This window comes from Leucoraja erinacea, chromosome 22, assembly GCF_028641065.1.
Source record: "Leucoraja erinacea ecotype New England chromosome 22, Leri_hhj_1, whole genome shotgun sequence".
NCBI classification, from domain to species: Eukaryota; Metazoa; Chordata; class Chondrichthyes; order Rajiformes; family Rajidae; genus Leucoraja; species Leucoraja erinaceus.
In genome coordinates, this window is record NC_073398.1 from 3,205,004 (window position 1) to 3,232,982 (window position 27,979).

The following is a 27,979-nucleotide window of genomic DNA, read 5'->3' on the forward strand; positions in this document are numbered from 1 at the left end:
CTTCAATACCCTGTATGTGATCCCTCTTATCATAACAGAATATTAGAGCAACTGGCAAAATGGGGCCTTGAAGGGTGATGGAAGTAGAATCCTTGAATATGTAAAGCAGAGGTGGATAGATGCTTGATAAACAAACTAGGGTGAAAGGGAATGCCTTGAATGTGAAATTCCAATCACCTCAGCTATGATCTTGATAAATTGAGGAGCAAGCAGTTCTTCGCCAAATTCATTTGTCCTATGCCCATCGAAATTATGCCATCGCTAGCACTCTTGAGTTTTTTTTACTGAATGGTAAAAACACACTGCCGCACTGATGAGTAAGGCAAGGCAGCGCCTTTACCACCTCATGCAGCTGAGGAAATTCAGAGTGTCTCTGAGGATCCTTTAATCCTTCTACTCTGGTGCAGTAGAAAGCATCTTGACCGGAAACATCTCGATCTGGTTTGGCAACAGCTCTGCCCAGGACAGGAAGTCTCTGCACAGAGTAGTGTGTTCGGCCAAACGCACCATGGGAACTACACCCCCCCCCCCCCCCCCCCCTATACCCAGGAGACCTGCAGATCCAGATCCAGAGCCCACAAGATTATGAAGAAACCCTACCACCCCAGCAACGGACTGTTCCAGCTGCTACGGTCAGGCAAACGCCTCCGCTGTCACGCTGCGAAAACAGAGAGGATGAGACAGAGTCTCTTCCCACAGGCCATCAGGACTGTAAACTCTGATCTCCCCAGGGCATAAATACTGTTGTGTCTTCTTTTTAAATGTAAATACTGGTTCTGTTCTGTTGTTTTGCACAATGCCGCAGGCACCACCACTTTCATTTCGTTGCATATATTGTATGTTTATGTGACAAATAAAGTTGACTTGACTTGACATGACAATGAGACAAAGATCAGACTGAAATGGGTCAACAGAGGTAACGAGCATAACTTTCCAGGAATACTAGAAGTGAAACACAGCGTGGAAACAGGCTCATCTTGCCCACACCAGCCAACATGCCCCAGCTCCATTAGTCCCACCTGCCCATGTTTGGCCCATATCCCTCCAAACTTGCCCTATCCATGTACCTGCCCAACTGTTTCTTAAACGTTGGGATAGTCCCTGCCTCAACTACCTCCCCCGGCAGCTTGTTCCATACACCCATTTTTCCATTCACCCTTTATGTGAAAAATTTACTTCTCAGATTCCTATTAAATCTTTTCCCCTTCACCTTAAATCTATGACCCCTGGTCCTTGATTCACCTTCTCTGGTCAAGAGACTCTGTGCGTCCACCCGATCTATTCCTCTCATGATATTATGCACCTCTATAAGATCACCCCTCATCCTCCTGCGCTCCAGTGGATAGTGTCCCAGCCTACTCAACCTCTCCCTATAGCTCAGACCCTCTAGTCCTGGCAACATCCTCGTAAATCTTCTCTGCACCCTTTCCAGCTTGATAATAATATCTTTCCTTTAACATGGTGCCCAGAAGTGAACACAATACTCTAAATGCGGTCTCACCAATGCCTTGTACAACTGTAACATGACCTCCCAACGTCTACACCCAGTACTCTGAATGATGGAGGCCGACGTTGCCGATTGTGTGCTATAACCAGGTGTCGGGGGAGGGTAAAGTTTAATCCAAGGCCGGGCGGGAAGAAACGTGGCATTGGAGGGGGGGGGTTTAAACAAGCGGAGATTCACAAGCCGGGGTGCGTTGGAACCCTTTCCCCCCCCCCCCCCCCCACACACACAGTGCACCAAGGACGGGCCCGCTACTCATGCCATTTTCACGCTACTACTCGCTCTCTCCGCTCTCGCAAATGCAAGCTCGCGCCACATGGCGCCATCTTACTGGGCAACTGGCGAAAGTGGGGACGCGCCGAAACGGGAGCCCCAGTCCGCTATCACAGAAATCCACTAACTAGGTCAGTTATTGCCAGGGGTTACTTTAGTACATTTTTGGGAAGTTGAGACAGGGCAGGAAGTTCTCAATGTGCGTGCGGTAGGGCCCTGGGAACTGTAGTTCAACTGTATGATCTACGAGTACAAATACACAGATCCCTAAACTTCACACGTGTAGGAAGATGCTGGTTCAAACTGAAGATAGACACAAAAAGCTGGAGTAACTCAGTGGGCCAGACTCAACACAAAACATCACCAGAGCATCTTTCTCCAGAGATGCTGCCTGTCCCGCTGAGTTAGCCCAACGTTTTGTGTCCAATAAAGTCACTTCGCAGGTTGTTAGGGTGATGAAGAAGGATTTTGTGGCCTTCATCAGTCAGGGAGTTGAGTCTAGAAGGTGGAACATTATGTTGCAGTTGTACAAAGACGTTGGTGAGGCCACGGGACTCCACAACTTGAACCATAGGGATAGATTGGAAAAGCTCGGATTTGATTTTTCGGAGTGCAGGTGGTTGTGGAGTGGTCCTACAGAGGTGTATACAATTACGAGGGGAATAGTTCGGATGAGTGTAGTGTCTTTCCCCCAGGATAGGAGAATGAAAAACTGGAGGGACACAGGTTCAAGGTGAGAGGGCAAACATTTAATGGGAATCTGCTGGTTAATTTTTTTCACACAGACGGTAGTGGGTACATGATGTGAGCTGCCAGGGGAAGTAGGTTAAGGCAGGCACAATAGCAACATTTAAAAACAGGCTTGGACTGGTAGAGGGATGGAAAAGGTATGGAGGGATATGCGCCAAACGCGGGCAAATATGACTAACTTGGTCAGCATGGATGAGTTGGGCTGAAGGGCCTGTTTCTCTGTTGTATGATTCCATGACTCTACCTCCCTTTGGACTAGTGTAGACTTCCCACAGTGAACTTACCGGCAACTCCTTCCTTCCCACATGAGACAGTCCCATCAGCTCACCCGGACATTAGCCGGTCTAATCGACTTCCTGGGCCTACGCCATCTCCCGGTTGCTCAACGATTTAATTCCCCCTCCCATTATTCCCACACTGACCTTTCTGTCCTGGGCCTCTCCTCCATTGTCAGAGTGAGGCCCAGCACAAATTGGAGGAACAGCACCTGATATTTTGCTTGGGCAGTGATAGTTATACACCCCAGCGGTATAAATATTAGTTTCTCTAACTTCAAGTAACCCTTGCTTTCCCCCTCCCTCTGTTCCTCCCCAAACCCTAATTCTCCGACTAGTTTCACTGTCCTCCTGATTAATGTTCCTGTTTGAATGCCTCTTCCCCTCAGCCATCAATGAACCATTCTACATTTCCTCGATCATCGTCTGCTTTGATCTGTCCTTTTCACGCCTTATATGCTATTTGTACAATTCCATATCTCTATTTCCGCTCTGCCCTGACTCTCAATATGAAGAAGGGTCTCGACCCGAAACATCACCCATTCCTTCTCTCCAGAGATGCTGCATGAATTGCTCCAGCACCTTCTGTCTATCTGAAGTTATAGACAATAGGTGCAGGAGCAGGCCATTCGGCCCTTCGAGCCAGCACCACCATTCAATGTGATCATGGCTAATTATGGTACATAGTTGGTATGGTTGATGCCGTACCAGCAGAGGCAATGCCGGCAGTTGCCTTACACGATGGTTCAACAAAGGGCCGAATGCTGTTTTCTCACAAATTGAACACTAAATCCAGGACTTTCTGCCCATCTTGCTGCAAATCATTTTTTACTATCACACTATCCACTGATTGTTTGCCAGGGTGGCTCATTAAGCCATATGATGACGTCTTCGCAAAAATGGACATGAAGACCATCTACAGACTGATGTTGGCGAAGATTCAAGCTGCAAACACAAGGATGTAAATATTGAACATTTAATCACCCCCCGACCCTTTTTATTGGGATCAATGTATTAAAGATAGCAAGGCACTGAGGTGGGTGCAGAGAAGATCTAATAAGAATACGAAACATTCGTTGTGGAAAGATGAATGAAATTTGCAATTGCATTTCCATTACACGAGATGGTATTGCGGAGCAGCGGTAGAGTTGCTCCTTTACAGCGCCTGATATCCGGGTTTAAACCTGACTACGGGTGCTGTCTGGACGAAGTTTGTACGTTCTCCCCGTGACCTTTCTCTGGGTGCTCGAGTTTCTGCTCACACTTCAAAGACGTACAGGTTTGTCGGCTCATTGGCTTGGTAAAATTGTAAATTGAAATTGTCCCTGGTGAGTAGGATAATACTAGTGTATGGGGGTCACTGGTCGGTGCGGACTCGGTGGGCCAAAGGGCCTGTTTCCGTGCTGTCCCTCTAAACTCAACTCAACGAAAGAAGCTTATGGGAGAGTTAATAGAGGTTTTCAAATTGAAGAAGAATTTTGAAAAGAATAAACTTACGAATAACCTTTTCCGCTGACAGCGTTACTCATCAAAGATTGTGGAGATTGTGTTCCCATACCTGGACAAAAATCAAACCTGGAGGAACTCAGCGGTTCAGATGGCAACTGTGGTTGACATTTTTAAATTTTGTTGTACATGGTTCATGTTACAATGACAATAAAGAAACTATTCTATATTCTATTCTAAATGGTCTGAGAATGTTTCGAATGGAGACCTCCCAAGACTGATGGAATGGAGGGGGATAATTGCTAGGAAGCTTTTTGCTCCTTCTCCCATCAACACCAGTGTGAAGAAGGGCCTCATCCTGAAACGTTGTCTGCCCATTTTCCTCCCTGTTTGACCCACTGAGTTCCTCCAGCAGTTTGGTCTTTGCTCTCTTATTCCACGCCTGCGCTCTCTTATTCCAATACTTCCTTCTGTTTGATTCTCAATCAAAAACCCACCCACGTCCTCAATCGAGCTTCAGTCTGCTTTCTTGGAGAAAACGGAGTGATTTTACAGGTGGATATGATCAGAGAACGTGGGAGGGGTTTGGGAAGAGCAGCAATACAGTTTATGGCTGACTGACCCTGTGGCCAAATGGAGACTGGAATCTCACCTTCTTCTGACAAGAGTCGCTATGTGGTGGGCTGGATTGGAACTGGAAGTTCAGGCGGAAGGGGGCCATCTTCCCACCAGAGAGCAGACTGTAATGGGGCAGACTGTAGGTGTACAGAATTACGCAGAATGTAAAAGACAGAACTTGATTATTCAGCTCAAAGGTGTTAATGTTCCACATGACCCTCCCCTTCCTCGTTCTACTCTTGCTCCATGTGTATTTCCCCAGCTTCCCCTTAGGTCCATCCATTGTATTTGCCCCAGTTACCCCAGGGAGGCACGGTGGCGCAGCAGTAGAGTTGCTGCCTCGCATTGCCGGAGACCCGGGTTCGATCCTGACTACGGGTGCCGTCTGTACGGAGTTTGCACGTTCTCCCCGTGACCTGCGAGGGTTTTCTCCGGGATCTTCCGTTTGCTCCCACACTCCGAAGACACATAGATTTGTACGTTAATTGGCTTGGTATAATTGTAAATTGTCCCTAGTGTGTGTATAGTAATGTGCAGGGATTAGTGGCTGGCACAAACTCAGTGGGCCGAAGGGTCTGTTTGCATGCTATATCTCTAAACTAAACTGAACTAAATGTGGTCTACATTATCACCATAGTCCGGGATAAACTGCAATTTTCATGTCCTCACTGGATATGCTCATAATGATGATATACTCATTTCTTCCAATTTTGCCCTTTATCACAAGTAAATCTCATTGATACCTTGATAAATCACAATTAAAACACAAAGTACTTGTGCTATAGCACCAGGGGAAGCACTCAACCAAGAAAACTAACCCCAAGCCAAAGTAGTATCGAAACTGATTAGACAGACCTATGCAGAGGACAATGATTAACTCCATTGGCAAAAACCAGCTACATACATGTTAATAAGCACATTAAAACAAAAACAATTGTGTAGATGTAAGTATAGCATTGGGATTATTAAGTGGGCACCTCCCTTCACTAGAGTTTCATTGTTAAGGCCCTGTCCCACTTTCCCGAGTTATTCACAAACTCTCCCGAGTTTTCCCCTTGATTCAAATTCGCAGAATGTTCGTAACAAGTCTGTAGGAGTCCGTGAATATATCATAGCGGCTCGTTATGTCAGCCGCAGGTTCTTGTGTCCCAGATCCCCCCCCTCACCACCAATTCTACCAGTATCTACGAAATAAAGGATAGGACTCAAACAAATGGTATAAGTTGATGCGTAAAATTGTGCTTGGCGGTTGCGAGTGCAGGTGAAGATGATAGAAAGCTAGAGAAGGGAAGGCACAATGAAGCCTCCTGTATCCTCAATGGTCCCGCTGGTGTCCAGGCCAACAATGTACGTGGCCATCGTTTACAACATCAATCGACAGCCATTTTGAAATGTCCCCAAGTAATTTTGTTTTACTTTCTACTCAGAAAATTGCAAAGGATGAATATGGCAAAGTACGGATATGACAACCCCGTTATCCTCCTCCATTACGAAGAGGCCAGAACTGTGCCCCTGAGCAAGTACAGGAAGCAGGCTTCAACCCCTGTGCTCACTCTAAAGGATGGAAAGCCTCCAATCCCAGCCATGAAAGTGGAAAACCCTGCCTTAAATAAACTACATTATTCATTAAATGATGGATCGTGCATCATTTAGTATCCTTCAAACTTCGATATCAGCATGTTCAATTACATCGGGCGGTATTCACTGTCTTTGAAATGGGAACAAATGGAAGGATGAATTGGTGCAAGGAGCCTGGACTTGTAGCCAGTGGATGCTATTGAAATGGAACTCTGCTTAATCTAGTGGCTGGAATGAAATGGAAGCCTCAAATGATCTTTCCAGGATAAGGGAGCGTAGTATACGATGTGAAGGTTAAAGGTCCAAGATCAAGTCAGTTATGGAAACCGAGATTGGTGTAGAGGGGAAAGGTTAACAATGTTATGAGGGGGGAGACATGATGAGGTGAGGGAGAGTGAGAGGGGAGATGATGAGGCTGAAATGAGTCTGTACTCCTTGCACTTCAGAAGACTGAGGAGTGATCTCATGCCAACGGACATGATCCTAAGGGAGTTTAGATAAGTGCGGGTGTCGGTGGGTACAGGATGAAGGCAGGAGAATGGGGTTGAGAGGGAAAGATAGATCAGCCATGATTGAATGGCGGTGTAGACCTGATGGGCCGAATGGCCTAACTCTGCTCCTAGAACCTATGAGCTTGACAGGATATTTGTTGAGATGTTTTCACCAGTGAGAGAATCTTGACCAAGAGGAGATAATGACAGGATAAGGGGTCAGCCATTTTAAACTGAGGGGCATAGAAGCCTCTTCTCCATAAGGGTCGTGAATCTGTAATTCTCTGCCCCCAAGGGTGGTGGAGGCCAGATCATTAAATATATTTAACATGGAGATAGATCAATATTTGACAGATTAGGGAATTATGGGGAACTGCAGAGGAAGAGTTGCTACGACCATGCAGAATAGTGGGGCAGTGTTGAGGCCTAGTTGCGGGGCCTGCTCCTGTTTTCTTGCGTTCTTGTGTCTCGTGGGAGCTGGGCGCATGTGAAATTGGAATGGGGAAGAGAGATGGGGTGAGTGTGTAAGATGGTGGTTGCAGTATAGTGAGGGAGTGGGCGTAATGGGGGGGGGGGGTGAGTGGGAGAGAGAGGAGGGGTTCTGGTTGAAGGTACGAGTGACGGGGCAGCATGGAGGCGAGGTGGGAAGGTGGCAGAGCATGCTGGGTGAGAGCGATCAAGAGGGTACGGTGGAATTATTGGGGACGGGGAGTTGTATGTGGAGGGGTGGGAGTGTTTGGGCAAAGTGATCGTGGCGGGAAGGGGCAATGTGATGGTCAGGGTACAAACAATGCAGGACCAGAAGTGTGAGATTGAGGTGAAATGACAGCGGTGGGGAAGGGTCAGGCATGAGATCATAGGTGATAAGGAGCCCAATTAAGGCCATTCGGCTCATCGAGTCTACTCCGCCATTCAATCATGGCGGACCTTTCTCTCCCTCCTAACCCCATTCTCCTGCCTTCTCCCCGTAACCCCCGACACCCCCGAACTAATCAAATTGAGGTAAATGAGAGTGATGGGGGAGGGTTGGGGTAAAATGAGAGATGAACTAGACGGAAGGATGAGGGCTTTGGTGAATGATGGGGATGACAGAGGGGGTGTGGGGGGGGGGGGGGGGGTAAGTTGTGGAGAAGTTACTGGAGATGGGGAACGGCGAAAGTGGTGGAGTCGGGGTGATGGGCCCAGACAATGAGGGGGGGGGACGACACAGAGAGAGTGATGGTGAGGGAGGAAATTGGGAATGACAGGGTGGCTGAGAGTGATGAGTCTGTGGTGTGAGTGATGTGCAGAGTGGTGGGGGGAGGGTAGAGGGAGGACACACAAGTGGTGGGAACGAGTGAGTGAGGTGTGAGTGAGGTGGGGGTAGGAAAGGATAAATGGGTATAATGATGGTGATGTATGAGATTGATGGGTGAGGGTGTGACTGGTGAGGCAGTCGGGATTGATGGTATGTTTTGAGCGGGTTCATAAGTTCGCAAGTTATTGGAGCAGGATTAGGCCATTCTGCCAACATCATGTCCACTCCGCCATTCAACCATGTCTGATCTATCTTTCCCTCTCAACCCCAATCTCCTGCCTTCTCACCATCACCCCTGACTATCACCAGTACTAATCAAGAATCTGTCTATCTCTGCCTTAAAAATATCCATTGACTTGTTTGGATTCCACAGGGTTAGAGTGACAGGGTTCGGGATAAATAAATGGGATGGTGAAAATAATGATCACGTTGAGGATGATGATTGAGAGAGAGGTCGAGAGTGGAGGGTAAAGTTGGACAGGGAGAGGTGATAACATGTCATAAAAAGGAACTGCAGATGGTAGTTTATACCAGAGATAAGACACAAAATGCTGGAGTAACTTAGTGGGTCTGGAAACATCTCTGGAGAGAATGGATAGATGACATTTCAATAGACAATAGACAATAGGTGCAGGAGTAGGCCATTCGACCCTTCAAGCCTGCACCGCCATTCAATATGATCATGGCTGATCATCCAACTCGGTATCCTGTACCTGCCTTCTCTCCATACCCCCTGATCCCTTTAGCCACAAGGGCCACATCTAACTCCCTCTTAAATATAGCCAATGAACTGGCCTCAACTACCTTCTGCGGCAGAGAATTCCACAGATTCACCACTCTCTATTCAATATTGCTGGGTTGTAAGCTGCCCGATTGAAATGTGAGGTGCTGTTTCTCCAATCTGCCTGTGGCCTCACTTTGGCAATAGAGGAGGCGCTGGACAGGGGCTTCAGTATGAGAATGGAAGGGGAGTTAACATGATGATCCAGCAGGGTACTGAGCGTAAGGATTCGGCAAAATGCCTGCCAAGTCTACGCTCTGTCTCGCCAATGTCCAAGACCCCACATTGGGAACACCAGATGCAATAGATGAGGTTAGAGAAGGTGCATGTAAACCTCTGTCTCACCTGGAAGGACTGCCAGGGTCTCTGGTTGGTGTCGAGTGAGGGGATATAAGGGGCAGGTGTTACAGGGCAAAGCATCTGAGGAGGGGATAGTATGGGTGGGAAGGGATGAGTGAAGCAAAAAGTTGCGGAGGGAATAGTCTCTGGAAGGCCGAAAGGGGTGGAGATGGGAAGGTGCGATTATTGGTGCGGAAATGGGAAAAGAGGTGGGGCAGATGAGTGTTGTGGACAGGGTTGAAAATGATAAAGAAAGTAGGAGTGGCGGTGGAAGATGAGAGTGACGGGAGACGGGGCGAGGTATGTAGAGAAGGTGAGAGTGGGGGGAGAAGGGCCGAGGTGTGTAGAGAAGGTGAGAGTGACGGGAGACGGGCCCGAGGTGTGTAGAGAAGGTGAGAGTGGGGGGTAGTGTGCAGTAAAGGTGAGAGTGATGGCATTGAGAATGCCGCAGGAGGAGTGAATGGAGGACATTAATGCTAACGATGGGAGTGGGTAAGAATCATTGGGTGGAGGGGAAAGGTAAGAATGTTGTGTGTGGGTGAGGATGGGAGTAACGGGTGGACAGTCCAATGTGGTGGGGAAGTAACAGTTCAGTTTAGTTTATTGTCACATGTAGCGAGGTACAGTGAAAGAGTGGTGAAGATTGGTGTGACTGGTGGGGAAGGAAGGCGGTTATGGGGGAGTGATGAGAGTAGATAGGGCTCTTAAAAATAGCGGAGTCAGGGGATATGGGGAGAAGGCAGGATTGAGGATGATCAGCCATGATCACATTGAATGGCAGTGCTGGCTCGAAGGTCCAAATTGCCTACACCTGTACCTATTGTCTATGGTATATGGTCTATAGAGTAACAAACAAGCTTGAGGAATGATCAGTCTGAAGAAGGGTCTCGACCCGAAACATCACCCATTCCTTCTCTCCAGAGATGCTGCCGGTCCCGCTGAGTTACTCCAGCATTTTGTGTCTACCTTTGAAAATGGCATTGATGGTTTGCTGGGACAGTGGTGGGGGAAATGGCGGTGAGGGAGGGGTGATTCTGTCCTGTTGAAGAGTATGATGACTTTGACATTCTTTTCATAACAAACAGAAGATGGTGGTGAGAGTGAAGCGTGAGTTAAATGGTGAATCTGTGGAATTCATTGTCAACGATGTCTTTGGAGGACAAGTCGATGGATATTATTACGGCAGAGATCATTTGTTGATTAGTACGGGTTTCAGGGGTTATGGGGAGAAGGCAGGAGAACGGGGTGAGGAGGAAGAGCCATGATTGAATGGCGGAGTAAACTTGATGGGCCGAATGGCCTAATTCTGCTATCACATGACCGAATGGCCTAATTCTGCTCCTATCACCTATGACCTTATGAAGTAGCTAATCAGGTGTTGTGCATCATTTTGAAAGTAAGCCTGTCATATGTTACTCCAGTTACTAATGAATCCTGGTAATATCTGTTGTTACTCCTTGACCCCAAGTGCAGTTACCCTTCTGGTAATCTTGCTGTGTGTCGCAGTCTCTCTGGCCTCTCCTGCCCAGGAACATTTTACACCAATATCTTCAACGATTCGGCAGAATATCCCACTCTCGTGGGCAGCTTCACACCATTTGGCTGCGGAAGCATTTTCTTAACCGGGACGTAAGTGTTCAATAAAAATATAGTTGTAATACAATGGCAAAATACTTTGCAAACTGGAAATGGCGGCATGGCGGCTCAGCGGTAGAGTTGCTGCCTTAAAGCCCTGTCCCACGGTACGAGTTCATTTCAAGAGCTCTCCCGAGTTTAAAAAAAAAATCAAACACATGGTAAGCACGGAGAATGAATGTAGCGGGTACGTCGGAGCTCGGGGACGTCTCTTAGCGGCTCATAGCGCTAGCGGCAGGAACTCGGGAAGACTCGCTAACGGCAGGTAAGCACGGGAAGACTCGTGAAGATTTTTCAACACGTCTGAAAAATGGTGGTGAGTGTGAAGCGTGAGTTAAATGGTGAATCTGTGGAATTCATTGTCAACAAAGTCTTTTTTCAACATGTTGAAAAATGTCCACAAGAGCCCCGTGTACCGACGAGTGGCCATTACCATAAATCTCCGAGTTCGAATCACTGCAAACTCGGGAGAGCTCTTGGAATGAACTCGTACCGTGGGACAGGGGCTATAAATATAGAATATAGAAACGTACAGTGCACAAGGTACAGGCCCTTCGGCCCACAGTGTCGATGCTGAATATGATGGCAAGTGAAAGTGATCTCCTATGCGTGCATGTGATCCATATCCCTACTCTTCCCACATATCCACCTGCCTATCCCAAAGCTTCAGAAAATCCATTATCATATCAGCCTCCACCACCAGCTTTGGCAGTGCATTCCACTCTGTGGAACATGTCTTACTCCACACATCTTTAAACTTTGCTCCACTTACCGAGGCATTTAGATGAGTTGATTATTGTCACATGTACTAAGGTACAGTGAGAAGCTTTTTGTTTCCTGCTGCCCAGTCAGCGTAAAAATTATACATGATTACAATGAAGCTGTCCACAGTGTACAGATACAGGACAAAGGGTATAATATTCAGTGTAAGATAAAGTCCGTTCAAGGTAGTTCAAAGGTCTCCAATGAGGTAGATGGCAGGTCAGTACTGCCCTCTAACTGGTGAGAGGACTTTTCAATTGCTTGATAACAGCTGGGAAGAAACTGGGATCAAAACATCACCTGTCCATGTCCTCCAGAGATCCTGCCTGATCCGCTGAGTTGGGCCTGTCCCACTTACGCGATTTTTTCGGCGACTAAACCGTCTCCCCCGCCTGGTTTGCCAGATGTGGAGGGGTGTGTGGACCCCCAGCCCCAGCAGGACCTGTCAGAGGGCGGATGGGCTCCTAGCGAGCCAACGGCCATCCACACTTCAGTAGAAGTTGCGATCATTTTCGTACGTGGCATTGTAAGGAACAATGATAAAGCACACACACACACACCAAAATCCGATACTTCCAGCGGCGGAAGTCCGCAGGGACTGGAGGACAGAGATGTGCGGTGCGTCCGTCACCATTCCCGACGGAAACCAGCACCACTGCGTCGCTAATGTTTTCAACGATGAATGAATGAATGAATGAATGAATGAATGAATGAATGAATGACTGTGACTTGATCAGGGACCACCGGCAGAGCAGTGAGGAGAGAAGAGAAGAGGACCCGTTGAATAACTCTTTCGGAGAGAGAGTAGGGCAGGACAGGCAAAACAGGTTCCTTCAATGTTGTGATTCTAAGTTTGTAATGAAATTGTGTCTAATTGCTTCTTCTGTTCCTAGGAAGGCGAAGGTCCTCCTGTACCACGAAGAGGGCGGTTTGTACATAGATGAAACTAAAATTTCAATGAAACATTGGAATTGGCCAAAGAGAGGAAAGCTTCCGGAGCCGATTTGGGTGCAGGTACGTTTTGTTGCTGAGTCTCAGACAAAGCTTTGAGACAATAAGATTTACAAATGTAAGTATTAATGGGAAAGCTGGAGGATATTGTGCACTCTGCTGTTCCAGGGAGGATGCCTGGCTTCTAGTACTGCTCATAGTTTAGTTTAGAGATATAGCGCACATACAGGCCCTTCGGCCTGCCGAGTCCGCGCCGACCAGCGATCCCCGCACACTAGCACTATCCGACACACACTGGGGATAATTTACAATGTTACCAAGCCAATTAACCTCCAAACCTGTGCGTCTTTGGAGTGTGGGAGGAATCCGGAGAAAAACCCACGCAGGGCACGGGGGATAACGTACAAACTCCATACGGACAGCACCCATAGTCAGGATCAAACTCGGGTCTCTGGCGCTGTGGGGCAGCAACTCTACCGCTGTGCCACCCACATGCATTCCTTAAGGGACTGTCCCACTTGGGCGAACTTATCAGCGAGTTCTGGCGAGTTTGCCCTCGACTCATACTCGCAGCATGGTCGACACAAGGTCGCAGGAGGTCTTCATCACTCTCCTTCATGCTCGAGAGTGGTCTCCGCGTACTCGAGGCCTCAGCTGGGTTGCGGCGTTTTTTTCATTATGTCAAAAAATGCCCGCGAGTAAAAAAAGGTCGCCATGGAAAAAAAATCGATATTTATTTTATTCGTAGGTTTAGTCGTAGTAGGTCGTAGTATGTTAGTCGTAGGTAGTCGAGGGTAGTCGAAGGCAGTCGTAGATAGTCTTCATCATAGTTGAAGGGAGGTCGAAGGAGATCGTCTTCACTCTACACTCTTCGGTGTCCAATTTTCCCGAAGTTAGTCGTAGCTAGTCGAAGCTGGTCTTCAACATAGTTGAAGGAGGTCTTCAACATGTCATTTTTTCAAACTCTTCTAAACTCGTCAATTAGGTCGCCCAAGTGGGACAGCCCCTTTAGGGACATGGAGACCAGGGTTTAAATTTGAGGGGGGAAGCAAGCAAGGGAGGAGAATAAAGGCGAGGGGGAAGCTTTAAAGGGGGTAAAACTGGGGAAAAGGCCAAGGGAGATTCAAGGGAGGGGCAGATGAAGACTGAGGGACAAGGATGCGGAGGCTCAAGGCAAGGGTTGTGAGGGGAGCAGACCCGAGGCTGTGATGAGCATGGAGTCAGGATAGGGAGGCAGAAGGGAAAGGCAGGAGTCCATGGAAGGTACACAAAAATGCTGGAGAAACTCAGCGGGTGCAGCAGCATCTATGGAGCAAAGGAAATAGGCAACGTTTCAGGCCGAAACCCGGAAGGGTTTCGGCCCGAAACGTTGCCTATTTCCTTCGCACCCGCTGAGTTTCTCCAGAATTTTTGTGTACCAAGGTACATGGATAGGGCAGGTTCAGACTGCACCCGCTGAGTTTCTCCAGCATTTTTGTGTACCTTCGATTTTCCAGCATCTGCAGTTCCTTCTTGAACAGGAGTCCATGGATATGGGTGGAGGTGGTGGGTGACAAAAAGGTGAAAGGGGGCTGAGGGGACATGTAGGTCAATGGAGGGTGATAGGAGCAGCTGGGGATGGGGGTGAAAGCGGATCTAAAGATGAAAGGAAACTTAATCAGCCGAGAACATGTAACAAATGAAAGTCACGGAATTTGCACCAAGAACTAATGTCCCAATGGCACCTACAGGTTGATCTCATTAAAAATAGCAAGATAGCAATTGACTGATAATATTTTCCAATTGGTTATAACGTAGTCCTTGAGTTTGGTGAGGAGCAGCAGCAAAACAGCACTAAACAGAGCTCCGCTTTCTTCCCACACTCCAAAGACGTACAGGTTTGTAGGTTAATTAGCTTGGTAAAACTATAACATGTCCCTAGGGTGCGGGATTGTGCGAGTGCATGTGGACCGTTGGTCGGCGCGGACTCGGTGGGCCAAAGGATCTGTCCCCGCGCTGTATCTCTAAAACCGAAAGTCTAAAATCTAATGGAAATAATTTCTGCATATCCACTCTGTCAATGCACCTCTCTTGATCGGGTCCCTTCTCATTCTGCTAACCTCTAGCAGGCACAATTCTAGCCCGTCCCACTGTTCCTTGTAAAAGTCCCACCTCCTTCCAAGTATTAACCTAGTAAACTTCTAGTCTGCTTCCAACATCCTCTGGAGATCAATAATGTACACGGTGCTCCCGCCCGCGTGATATCACTAATAACCCATGTAAATAAAGCATAACCTTCCTACCAACTCTTCAATCAATTAACAATGACATTCTGAGAATTGTGCTAATTAATTGCAGTACAGGTACTTGCATTTAATGGTACACCAGTCATTGAAAGTAGGCATGCAGGTGCAGCAGGCAGTGAAGAAAGCAAATGGTATGTTAGCATTCATAGCAAAAGGATTTGAGTGTAAGAGCAGTGAGGTTCTACTGCAGTTGTACAGGGTCTTGGTGAGACCACACCTGGAGTATTGCGTACAGTTTTGGTCTCCAAATCTGAGGAAATACGTTCTTGCCATAGAGGGAGTACAGAGAAGGTTCACCAGACTGATTCCTGGGATGTCAGGACTTTCATATGAAGAAAGACTGGATAGACTCGGCTTGTACTCGCTAGAATTTAGAAGATTGAGGGGGGATCTTATAGAAACTCACAAAATTCTTAAGGGGTTGGACAGGCTAGATGCAGGAAGATTGTTCCCGATGTTGGGGAAGTCCAGAACAAGGGATCACAGTTTAAGGATGAAGGGGTAATCCTTTAGGACTGAGATGAGAAAAACATATTTTACAGAGTGAGTGGTGAATCTCTGGAACTCTCTGCCACAGAAGATAGTTGAGGCCAGTTCATTGGCTATATTTAAGAGGGAGTTAGATGTGGCCCTTGTGGCTAAAGGGATCAGGGGATATGGAGAGAAGGCAGGTACAGGATATTGAGTTGGATAATCAGCCATGATCATATTGAAGCCATGAGCCATGAGCACCCCCTCCACATACACCTGGATCTCGTGCCATCAGGCAAGAGATATCGCAGCATCAAAGCCCGGACTACAAGACTGCTAAACAGCTTCCTGCCACAGGCTGTGAGGCTGCTAAACAGTCACTCTGTACTCACAGTCACCTGATTCTGCGGCTTGGCACGGACACTTTAATAACTGGCACTGGTCACTCAAATCAGCGGCCCCGGACATTTTTATGATTGGTTTTACTGTATTTTAACGTTGTTGTTTTACCTGCTTTTAACTATTTGCACTGTTCCATCAGGGACTGGATTGTTTTTAGTGTTATTATGTGTGAAATGTTTTAAATTTCATGTGCGATGCTCCGGTATTCCCTGGGAAACGTCTTTTCATTTTGCACTGTACAACTGTTGCTTGCAAGATGACAATAAAGTTTGATTGATTGATTGATTGAATGGCGGTGCAGGCTCAAAATGGCCGAATGGCCTACTCCTGCACCTATTTTCTATGTTTCTATGTTTATTTTTGCAGTACGTGCAGTGGAACAATCAGATCCCTCTACAATCTCTCACAGTTTGAATTAGACCCTTCTATTTATTTTTCCCAACAATTTCACACTTCCCACGTTATACTTTCCTACTCGTCCAACTCTGACATAAAGCGACCCTTCCAGAATTCTCCGCTGCTCCTCATTGTATCCCCAACACTGCTCCTGAAGAAATGATTTAAAAGTCTTCTGGTGTCCTCTACACAACTCACTTTCCTACCTGTCCTTGTGCCATCGGCAAATGTAGCCATCGCACCAGCCATGACTTCACCCACATCAGTGGAATGCGTTGTAGACTTTGAAACCCCAGCACTGACCACTTCATTACAGGTTGCAACTGGATGAAGTCCCGTTTATGTCTACTCTCTTTATGTCTGCCAACGAGACTTCTGACGTTGCTACTGTTGTCAGTTAGCGGTTTGACACAAAATGCTGGAATTACTCAGTGGGTCTGGCAGCATCTCTGGAGAAAAGGTGGCGTTTCATGTCAAGAACCTTCTTCAGACGCCTCAGGTGTCACCTATTCATTTCCCCCAGAGATGCTGCCTGAACCAAATGTGACCTATTCCTTTTCTCCAGAGATGCTGAGTTACTCCAGCATCTTTGGTGTAAAGATAGTTCCTTCCTACTCAATTGGGGGTAAACCTGATCTTGATAAAAAAAGACATATTTCTACACAAAACATCTCTTCCTGAATTCTCTACTACTGCTCAATGTATCTTACAAACCCCACTCCTGGAGAGGTTATTTAAAACTAACTTGATAGTAAAGTAAAAAAGTAAAGTGTCCTTTATTGTCATTCAAACTTTTAGTTTGAACGAAGTTGCGTACCTTGCAGTCATGACAGAGAATAAAATAACAGAACACACACTTAACACAGTTTAACATCCACCACAGTGAGTCTACCAGGCACCTCCTCACTGTGATGGAAGGCAAAAGTCTTAAAGTCCTTGTCTCTTCCTTCCTTGCTCTCCCTCTGCGTTGAGGCGATCCAGACTTCCAGCATTGGGCCCCCCACCAGGTGATGGTAAGTCCCGCGAACGGGCCGGTTCAAACTCCGCGGCCCGGGGCGGACGAAGCTGCCACCCTCCAGTCCAGCGGACGAAGCTGTTGTTGCGGGAGCTCCGGAGAATGGGTCACCAACCTGGGACCTGCGAGCTCCCGACGTTGTCGTCCACTGGGCCCGCAGCCGAAGCCTCCGAGGCTCCGAAGTCGGGTTGCCACCGCAGCCCCGAAGTTGGCCAGCTTCACGATGACGAGTTCTGGCTCTGCCTCCGGAACCTCGAAGTCGGTCCAAGTTGGAGGCCGCCAGCTCCGCGATTAGGCCTCAGCGCAGACGGAGACGGAGACGGAGACGGGGGATCCGACAAAGAAAAGGTTGCATCCCTCCCGAAGGAAGAGACTAGAACAAGTTCCCCCCCCCCCCCCCCCCCCACACACACATACACAACTAAAAATAAACTAAAACAAACGTCCAACAAGACAAGAGAAAACAAAACAAAAAAAGACAGACGGACTGCAGGAGCTGCCACTTCTCTTACACCTGGAGAAACACTGGCCATGTTTATGATCGCTGATATTGTTACCATTATGTTCCATTACATGTGAATGTATCACATCTGTCCCTTGGCTGCAGGTTAATGACTACATCTCTGTGAGGATCAATGGGCAATTCTCAATCAATTTCGTCTTCAAATGGAAGTATGAGTACATCCGCTTTCCCCTTGGTCCCCTGCCAGACATTGTTGCTCCCCGGCCCGACGAGATGGTAAGTGCTGATCAAAGACTCTAATCCCACATTTTAAAATGGGCAGGACATGGGTTTGAGGTAAGGGGGGGGAGATTTAATAGGGACCTAAGGGGGAACCTCTAACATTCCCCTCAAATCCCCACAAACTGCTCCTCAACATTTAACAAGAAACATCCTTGCATGTATACACCATATGAGTCCGTATCAAGAACACATTTTTCAATTTATTTGTTAACAAAATATATAATCTGATTAACCAAATAGCCTCTTGAGGATAGAGGTTGATATTTAAGATAACACTGGTAAATCACGAGGACCTGACTGAAACTCGAATTAAGGATCAGATGAAAAGTTATACTTTATAATTTACAAACTTATCTCCAAAGTTGTATTTTTAGTAAATTATTCCATTCTTCTTTATTATACTTTTTTCTTTTTTTCATTTTTCTTTTCTTATTTTCTATCTATATAAAAACAAAATACTGGAAGCTGAATTAATATCAATTGATAATATTAGTAATGTAGGAATGATATACATGAAATGTTTTTAATATGATATGTACCTGCCTCTAATAAAAAGATTATTTAAAAAAAAAAATAATAATAAAACTAGTAAATCAAGTCAGAAGGGGCAAAGCGCAAAGCGGTACAGTTTGTGTCTACTTTGTACAGCGCCAGAGTATTTTTCGATCCTGACTACGGGTGCTGTCTGTACAGGCCCTCGTTTGTACCTTCTCCCTAGTTACGCGTGGGTTTACTTTGGGTGGTTTTCCGGTTTCCTCCCACACTCCCAATCTGGGAAGGTATGCGGCTGAGGTATTGGCTTCGGTAAAACTTTGTAAATTGGCCCTCAATAAAGGCCGATATGATAATGCGCAATACAATCGGCGTATTTTTATTTCTATTTTTTTAAGTTTTAATGCACACTGAATGGACACTCGGTAGGCAAAGTTTTCACGCTCAGTGATACACTAAACAAACATAGTGGAGCAGAATTACTACTTGATTTGAATGTTTTTATTCACTGGCAACATGAAGATAATATAGACTGTATCCACACTGAGATGTATTTGTTAGTGTACATCAGTGCTGTAGCTGCAATAAATTCCATTTTTCTGCATATTTTAGGGTGAGCTAATGACTGAATTGCCTTTTACATCGCTAGCTGCCAAGTCTGTCATGCCAGTGATTCCAGTAAAACTAAAGGACAAGCGCACCCTAACGCCGCCAGTAAGTCCTGTACTTCATATATTTGTACGTTCTAGGAGCAGAATTAGGCCAATCGGCCCATCAAGTCTACTTGTGGTCGTTCAGTCATGGCTGATCTATCTTTCCCTCTCAACCTCATTCTCCTGCCTCCTCCCCACAACCCCTGTACTATTGAAGTGTTGCACAGTTGTTGGGAGAGGGAGGCTGGCAAGCTTTGGTTTGCAGGCAGGAGCAGTTCAGGGTCTATCATGTATTGTGCATTATCCATGCAAAACACAGGGTAAAGGTGCAGTCCACATGCTTCACACAATCGTCATTTCCTGCCTACCTTATATCGACAATGAGGTGTTGCACCCATTTGGAGCCATCCTACCAACAACCTACCGGTCCTCAGCTACTATCTACCTCTCTTTGATCGGACCAAAACGTTACTCCCTGTATCATGTATCTGTACACTGTGGATGGCACGATTGTAATCATGTAATATCTGTACACTGACTGGTTAGCACACAACTAAAGTTTTTCACTGTACCTTGGTACACGTGACAATAAATAAACCGAAACTAAACGTGACTAATTAACACAGGGCTCATTTTCCCAAGTTTCACACGGTGAGACTTCTACACCACCCACCCCCTCACAGACTGTACTCACCACCTGTACAGACACATGCCTTCTCCAAACTGCTTCTATTCTGCAATTATCTAGCTTCAGATGGTTCCTTGACATGCCCTGCTCATTTCAGACCCAGGCTACTGTGCCGCCATTTTGCATTTTGGCCGTTCAACAGCAACTCTGTTAGATTGTTTCGCCATTTCATGCCATGCGCTCTGTGGCACACAACAAACGCTTCCACCTAAATGGAGGTCTTGAATGGTAAAACCATCACAAGGCACTTTGTAGGAAAGTCACGTGAGGAGGCATGGAGAGAGATGGTCAAACATATGGTTTGAGAGATGCAAGGAACTGCAGAGATGTTGGAATCTTGCATGGAACACAAAGTGCCGGAGTAACTCAGCAGGGCAGGCAGCCTCACTGGAGGATGGACATGGATAGGCAAGATACAAGATACAAGATACATTTAATTGTCATTTGGACCCCTTGAGGTCCAAACGAAATGCCGAAAGGCGACATTTCAGATGAAGGACCTTTTCAGACTGACGTGGATAGACCATGTTTCAGGTCTGGGCCCTTCTTCCGACTGAAGGTGGGGCTAAAATTGTCAGATTAAGTGGATGTAAGATGCATCAATGGAGGAATGATAGTTCAATAGGTGTTGGGATGCAGTTTCAGAGCTTAAGGCCTGAAGGCATGAGGCCACCATGTTACAGAAATGATGTTGTCAAGCTGGAAAGGGTGCAGAGAAGATTTACTGGGACGTCGACCAGGACTCGAGGCCCTGAGCTGTCAGGAGAGGTTAAACAGGCTAGAACTCTCTTCCTTGGAGCACAGGAGGATGAGGAGTGATTTTATAGAGGTAATGGGAAGAATAGATCAAGTAAATGCACAGTCTCTTGCCAAGAGTAGGGGAATCAAGAAACAGAGGACATAAGTTTAAGGTGGGGGGAAGATTTAATAGGAACCTGAGGGGTAACTTGTTCACACAAAAGGTGGCGGGTGTATGTAACGAGCTGCCAGAGGAGGTAGTTGAGGCAGGGACTATCGCAATGTTTAAGAAACATTTGGACATGTACATGGATAGGACAGGTTTAGAGGGATGTGAGCCAAGCGCAGGAAGGTGGGACTAGTGTAGATGGGACATGTGGGTCGGTGTGGGCAAGTTGGGCCTAAGGGCCTGTTTCCACACTGTAAGACTATGACACTGGCAGTAGTGCTAATAGAAATGGCAATGTTCAAAAGCCAAGAATTGGAAGAGAGCAGATTTTCTCAAGGGATGAGGTGAATGACGGGTGGGGGCAGTGATGGTCAGAAAGAGCAGAGGAATTTGCAAATAGAGTGAGTGTTTCATGATAAGGCATTGGTTGGCTGGGAGCCACTGAAGGTTGTTAGCATGCACTGAAGTGATGAATGAATAGGGCATTATGAAAGTTAGGTCAACAGCAGCAGCGTTTTTGAATGTCCTCAGCTTAATGAAGAAGAGAATGAGAGAGATTGGCTCGACTACACTGGAATATTGAGATGATTAATAATCAGGAGGAGGGTTCCAACAGATGAGCTTTTGAGGCAAGGTGGAACTATGAAGGGAGACATAGAGACCCTTGGAGATGGGGAGAGGTTTGAAACCTAGTTTGGGATAATGATCACTCCGCTCGGTCCGCATTAACCAACCTGATCTCCCAGTGGCTCAGCACTTCCACTCCCCCTCCCATTCCGAATCCGACCTTTCTGTCCTGGGCCTACTCCATCAGAGTGAGGACCACCATAAATTGGAGGAGCAGCATCTCATATTTCACTTGGGCAGTTTGCACCCCAGCGGTATGAACAGTGACCTCTAATTTTAGTAGTCCCAGGGTCGGATTTAGATGAAGAGAGACCCTAGACTATTCCACTAGGTAGGCCCCTCCCAATCCCCCACCCCTACAACCAAAGGAAGATGGAAGAGTCCACCAGATTTACACCGATGTGCAGCCGAGCGTGGCCAATGAGATAAGGGGCTGGAAAGCTGCACTTTATTTATTTATGTATTTATTTATTGCCAGTGCTAGTGTCTAGTTATCGGCTGAAAACATTATTATTCTGAAATGGAGGGCAAGGAAAATTACTGAAGAGTTGTTTAGAGACTTCAGTGCGTTGTGACAGCATATGTAAGAAAGGCCTATGACAGTGTCAAAAATATTATACACCTTGCAGGGCTCTGACTTATTTTTTTTTCTCTGTTGTCAGCCGGGCAACCTAGGCAGCTTTTTAAGTTGCCAAATGACAGTTTAGGTGGTCGATAATGTGCTCGGACAAAGTGTGTAGTTACCAGTTGGAATTATACTCAATGAAGCATTCACATATTATTTCTGCCTCAAATAAAGTCACAAACTAAACATATTCACCAATCAAGACATGATATATACCACAATGACATGCAACAAAATTATAATACTGTATCTCAACTCTTTTTACACGTTGCAAACTCCAATAAGCCGATCAAAATGCCCAGTCAGTGAAGGAGATTGCCTACAGCTGCCCTCGACTGCCTGTAACTGCATAGCGATCCCACTCCACTGCACTACGAGTTAAAAAGAACCATGCAGACCAATTTTTACTCGCGGAAAATTCTTCAACATGCTGGAAATCTTTCCCCGACCTAGCTGAGGCCGTGAGTATTCAGGAACTTCCCTCGAGCATGAAGGAGAGTTCCAGTGGCCTCATAGGACCTCCTGGGACCACGTGTCGACCATGCTGCGAGTTTGAGTCGGGGGGCTGAACTGGCAGATTAGGTCTCCACAGTGGGGCAGCCCCTTTACTACCCTGTGACTCTGCCCCCCTTGCGATAATGCCCTTCGCCCATTGATTTTACCCCCTCCAGCTCCATTTTACCCCCACCTCCCCTCTCACAACAGAGGCATCACCTCAGGTACTGACTCCTTGTGTGCTGGTCACAGAGGTGGATCTGCAATCACGCATTAAAATCACTCGGCTCTTTTAAACCTATACTCAATGTATCTGTACACTGTGGACGGCTCAATTGTATTCATGTATTGTCTTTCCACCGACTGGATAGCACGCAACAAAAGCTTTTCACTGTACCGAGGTACACGTGACAATAAACAAGACTCGCGCTCAGACTCAACCCATCTTGTGACATTAGCTGATTGAGTCATTTCAATAGACAATAGGTGCAGGAGTAGGCCATTCGGCCCATCGAGCTAGCACCGCCATTCAATGTGATTATGGCTGATCATCCCCAATCAGTACCTCGTTCCTGCCTCTCCCCATAATCCCCTGACTCCGCTATTTTTAAGAGCCCTATCTATCTCTCTCTTGAAAGCATCCAGAGAACCGGCCTCCACTGCCCCCCGAGGCAGAGAATTCCACAGACTCACCACTCTCTGTGAGAAAAAGTGTTTCCTCGCCTCCGTTCTAAATGGCTTATTCTTGTTCTTAAACTGTGGCCCCTGGTTCTGGACTCCCCCAACATCGGGAACATGTTTCCTGCCTCTAGCGTGTCCAAACCCTTAACAATCCCCCAGTTGCTTGCAGTCTCTTGCCATCCATCGCTCTTTGACAGATAGGGCACACTCCTTTGGGGCTGCAGAAATGGGGGGGGGGGGGGGGGGCAGGAACTCAGGAAGGGAATGGAGGGAGGGGAAATAACGGGGATGCTGGCCTGGTCTATAAAATGTTAATCTGCCACCAGGCGTGCGGATGGAAGTAAAACCTGCTCCCGTTGCTTATGTTAATAGATGGGTGGGAAGAGACCCAGCGTCCTGCGGAATGTGGAATTTGCTGGAGGCGTGCCGGCTGTTACCAATATCACAATCAGTTCTCTGCGGCAGCTGCACAGGAAGATTAGGAGCATTATTGATAAATGGATGGAACATTATAGAAAGGAAACCGGTAAGTCACTTGCTAAGAATCTCCCAACATAATTGTGCTTAGACTTGAGTTCTTGTCGCAGATCTACAGCTCGAGTTGACATGCTGGTCAGCCTGAGGAGCACCTCCAGCAATAGATGCCTTGGTCCCACCATGGTGCAGGGCAGAACGCCACAGGAGATCCTTTTTCCCTGTGGATATTAAACTCCATAACTCTTCCCACTTCTGTTTCGTGGCGTAGACTGACTCCTCCCCCCCCACACATCCCTCATCCTGTGGCACTGTCAATGTCCTGTAAACTCTATACTTTGACTGGTGAGTGGTGGCAGACCAATTTCCCTCTGGGATAAATAAATGGTATCCACTCGTTTCATACCGTGAGCAATGGCCCATTTTTTCTCTCTCTCATTGACAACTATTGAAGCAAAGGTAAGCTGGGCAAGCTTACAACCCAGCAGTATGAATATTAATTTCTCCAACTTCAAGCAACCCATCAAGTCTCCCCATCCCTCCCTCACCCACCCTAGTCATCGTACTAGTTTCACTGTCCTGTCGAGTTACAGTTGCTATCACCTAGCCCACAGCCAACAATGGACCATTGTGGGCTCCACCTTTCTTTGATCTACATTACATATTGCGTATCTTTCATTCATTTGTTCTATATCTCTCTAGATCACCATCTATAACACTCATTTCCCTTTCCCCAGACTCTCAGTCTGAAGAAGGGTCTCGACCTGAAACGTCACCTGTTCCTTTTCTCCAGAGATGCTGCCTGATGTGGTGTATCTAGACTTCCAGAAGGCTTTCGACAAGGTCCCACATAAGAGATTAGTATACAAACTTAAAGCACGCGGCATTGGGGGTTCAGTATTGATGTGGATAGAGAACTGGCTGGCAAACAGGAAGCAAAGAGTAGGAGTAAACGGGTCCTTTTCACAATGGCGGGCAGTGACTAGTGGGGTACCGCAAGGCTCAGTTCTGGGACCCCAGCTATTTACAATATATATTAATGATCTGGATGAGGGAATTGAAGGCAATATCTCCAAGTTTGCGGATGACACTAAGCTGGGGGCAGTGTTAGCTGTGAGGAGGATGCTAGGAGACTGCAGGGTGACTTGGATAGGCTGGGTGAGTGGGCAAATGTTTGGCAGATGCAGTATAATGTGGATAAATGTGAGGTTATCCATTTTGGTGGCAAAAACGGGAAAGTAGACTATTATCTAAATGGTGGCCGATTAGGAAAAGGGGAGATGCAGCGAGACCTAGGTGTCATGGTACACCAGTCATTGAAGGTAGGCATGCAGGTGCAGCAGGCAGTGAAGAAAGCGAATGGTATGTTAGCTTTCATAGCAAAAGGATTTCAGTATAGGAGCAGGGAGGTTCTACTGCAGTTGTACAGGGTCTTGGTGAGACCACACCTGGAGTATTGCGTACAGTTTTGGTCTCCAAATCTGAGGAAGGACATTATTGCCATAGAGGGAGTGCAGAGAAAGTTAACCAGACTGATTCCTGGGATGTCAGGACTGTCTTATGAAGAAAGACTGGATAGACTTGGTTTATACTCGCTAGAATTTAGGAGATTGAGAGGGGATCTTATAGAAACTTACAAAATTCTTAAGGGGTTGGACAGGCTAGATGCAGGAAGATTGCTCCCGATGTTGGGGAAGTCCAGGACAAGGGGTCACAGCTTAAGGATAAGGGGGAAATCCTTTAAAAACGAGATGAGAAAAACTTTTTTCACACAGAGAGTGGTGAATCTCTGGAACTCTCTGCCACAGAAGGTAGTTGAGGCCAGTTCATTGCCTATATTTAAGAGGGAGTTAGATGTGGCCCTTGTGGCTAAGGGGATCAGAGGGTATGGAGAGAAGGCAGGTACCGGATACTGAGTTGGATGATCAGCCATGATCATATTGAATGGCGGTGCAGGCTCGAAGGGCCGAATGGCCTACTCCTGCACCTAATTTCTATGTTTCTATGTTTCTAAAAGCAATAAGGGATATTTTGGGTTGGAGTCATTCCTCAAACTGAAAGATGAAGAAGCCAGAACTAAACAGGGCTGACAACAGATGGATGGCGCGGTGGCGCAGCGGTAGAGTTGCTGCTTTAAAGCACCAGAGACCCGGGTTCAATCCCCACTATGGGTGCTGTCTGTACGGGGTTTGTACGTTTTCCCCGTGACTGCGTGGGTTTTGTCCGGGTGCTCCGGTTTCCTCCCAAACTCCAAACATGTACAAGTTTGTACGTTGTTTGGCTTTGGTAAAAAATAACAAATTGTCCCCAATATGGAGGATAGTGCTAGGGTGCAGGGAGATCGCTGGTCGGTGCAGACTTGATGGGCCGAAGGGCCTGTGTCTGCGTTGTATCGTTAAACTAAATTGAACTAAACCATGAGCTGAGGAAAGGTGGAGTCCATGATGGCATCTTCATTTGTTAGTTCCACTCATTGCAGAAGTAGTCAAAGATACTCAGGCTTTGATTCATCCAGGAGATGTATTTTACCAAGCCCATTAGCCTACAAACCTGTACGTCTTTGGAGTGTGGGAGGAAAACCGGATCACCTGGGGAAAACCCATGCAGGTCACAGGGAGAATGCACAAACTCTGTACAGACAGCGCCCATAGTCACGATCGTACACATAGTACACTAGTTCTACTTTATTGCACTTAGCGTCTATTCCCTACACACTAGGGGCAATTTACTGAAGCCAATTAACCTACAAACCATACATCTTTGGAATGTGGGTGGAAACTGGAGCACCCGGAGAAAACACACACGGTCACAGGGAGAATGTGCAAACTCCGCACAGACAGCAGCTGAGGTCCGGATCGAACCCGGGTCTCTGGCGCCGTGAGGCAGCACATCTTTGTTCAAGAAGGAACTGCAGATGCTGGAAAATCGAAGGTAGACAAAAGTGCTGGAGAAACTCAGCGGGTGCAGCAGCATCTATGGAGCGAAGGAAATAGGCAACGTTTCGGCCCGTAGAAATCTCTATGAAAACCTTTCATAATTTAAAAATAAAATAAAAAAACTGCAGATGATAGAAATTTTAAATAAAAGCATAAAATGGTGGGAACACTCAATGAATCCATACTATTCTGCTACACATGAGGAGAAGTGAAACATTCAACGTTTCTGACCCTTCATCAAAATTGGAAAAGCGATTCAAAAAACCATATTGCTTCATGTGTTGAGTGATCATGGCTGAACATCCAGAATCAGTACCCTGTTTCTGCTTTCTCCCCATATCCCTTGATTCCATTAGCTAGCTAGCTCTCTCTTGAAAACACCCAGTGAATTGGCCTCCACTGCCTTCTGTGGCAGAGAATTCCACAGATTCACAACTCTGGGTGAAAACGTTTTTCCTCATCTCAGTCTTAAATGGCATACCCCTTATTCTTAAACTGTGACCCCTGGAACTGGACTCCCACAACATCGGGAACATTTTTCCTGCATCTAGCCTGTCCAATCCCGTAAGAATTTTATATTTCTACTAGACTGGGACCCGTTGGGTCCCAGCATCACACAGGAGGGCTGGTCATCCAACTCAATATTCCACCTCTCCGCCAATTCTAATATTGGTGGCCAGTTGGGGGGGGGGGGGGGGGGGGGGGGGGGGGGGGGGGGGGGATTCTGGAGCGCTAGTATGGGTGTTGTGGGCTGAAGGGACTGGTTTCCAGAGGGCTAGTAAGCAAATTGTACGCCAAATGGATTCTTGGGCTGGCGTCTCAGTCAATCAAGCCTGTTGTGCTGGCAACTCACTCACGGCTGGTGGGCTGGTAGTTGACTCACGGCTAATCCTTGAAATTCCATTTCTAGCAGGGTGCAAGGTCACCAAATTCAAGTGCAGTTTCATACCATTTGAAGTAGGGTGCAAAGCCACTAAAGACAGTGAGTCGTGACCTCTCCCTCCTCCATCTTGCAGAGACTGAGCCACACCCACATTTCCGGGTTTTATAACCCCTCCCCCCCCCCCCCCCCCACCGGAAAAGATGTGGCTTTCATGGAGTGATTGACAGGAGAGAGATTCTCAACTTTTTTTTAAAACTAATAACACTTTTATTTTTCATTGATGGGAAGAATTCTCTGCATCTGCTCAGCGGAGGGGGACTGAGTAAGATGGCCAAAAATCACAGCCGTAAGTGGTAGCGTTTTATCTAAAATCAATATACAGTTCAAACAGGAAGTGCATTTACAGTAGTGCCTTTCAACTGCACCCACGCCACCATTTGCAGTAAGTAGTGCCTTTCAACTTCATGCCACCATTTGCGGTGCCTTTCAACTTCAAGCCAATGC

General features: G+C 46.8%; 1 protein-coding gene across 1 annotated transcript in view; it reads left to right on the forward strand.

The window, feature by feature from the left end:
- The window catches only part of LOC129707640 (uncharacterized), a 95,275-nt gene that overhangs the window by 19,481 nt on the left and 47,815 nt on the right, over nt 1-27,979 (forward strand). The window contains exons 7-13 of the mRNA XM_055652777.1: nt 3,664-3,763; nt 6,294-6,518; nt 10,826-10,981; nt 12,643-12,763; nt 17,877-18,008; nt 19,119-19,220; nt 23,555-23,708. Coding sequence (XP_055508752.1) covers nt 3,664-3,763; nt 6,294-6,518; nt 10,826-10,981; nt 12,643-12,763; nt 17,877-18,008; nt 19,119-19,220; nt 23,555-23,708 — 990 coding nt within the window. The remainder of the gene's footprint in view (nt 1-3,663; nt 3,764-6,293; nt 6,519-10,825; nt 10,982-12,642; nt 12,764-17,876; nt 18,009-19,118; nt 19,221-23,554; nt 23,709-27,979) is intronic.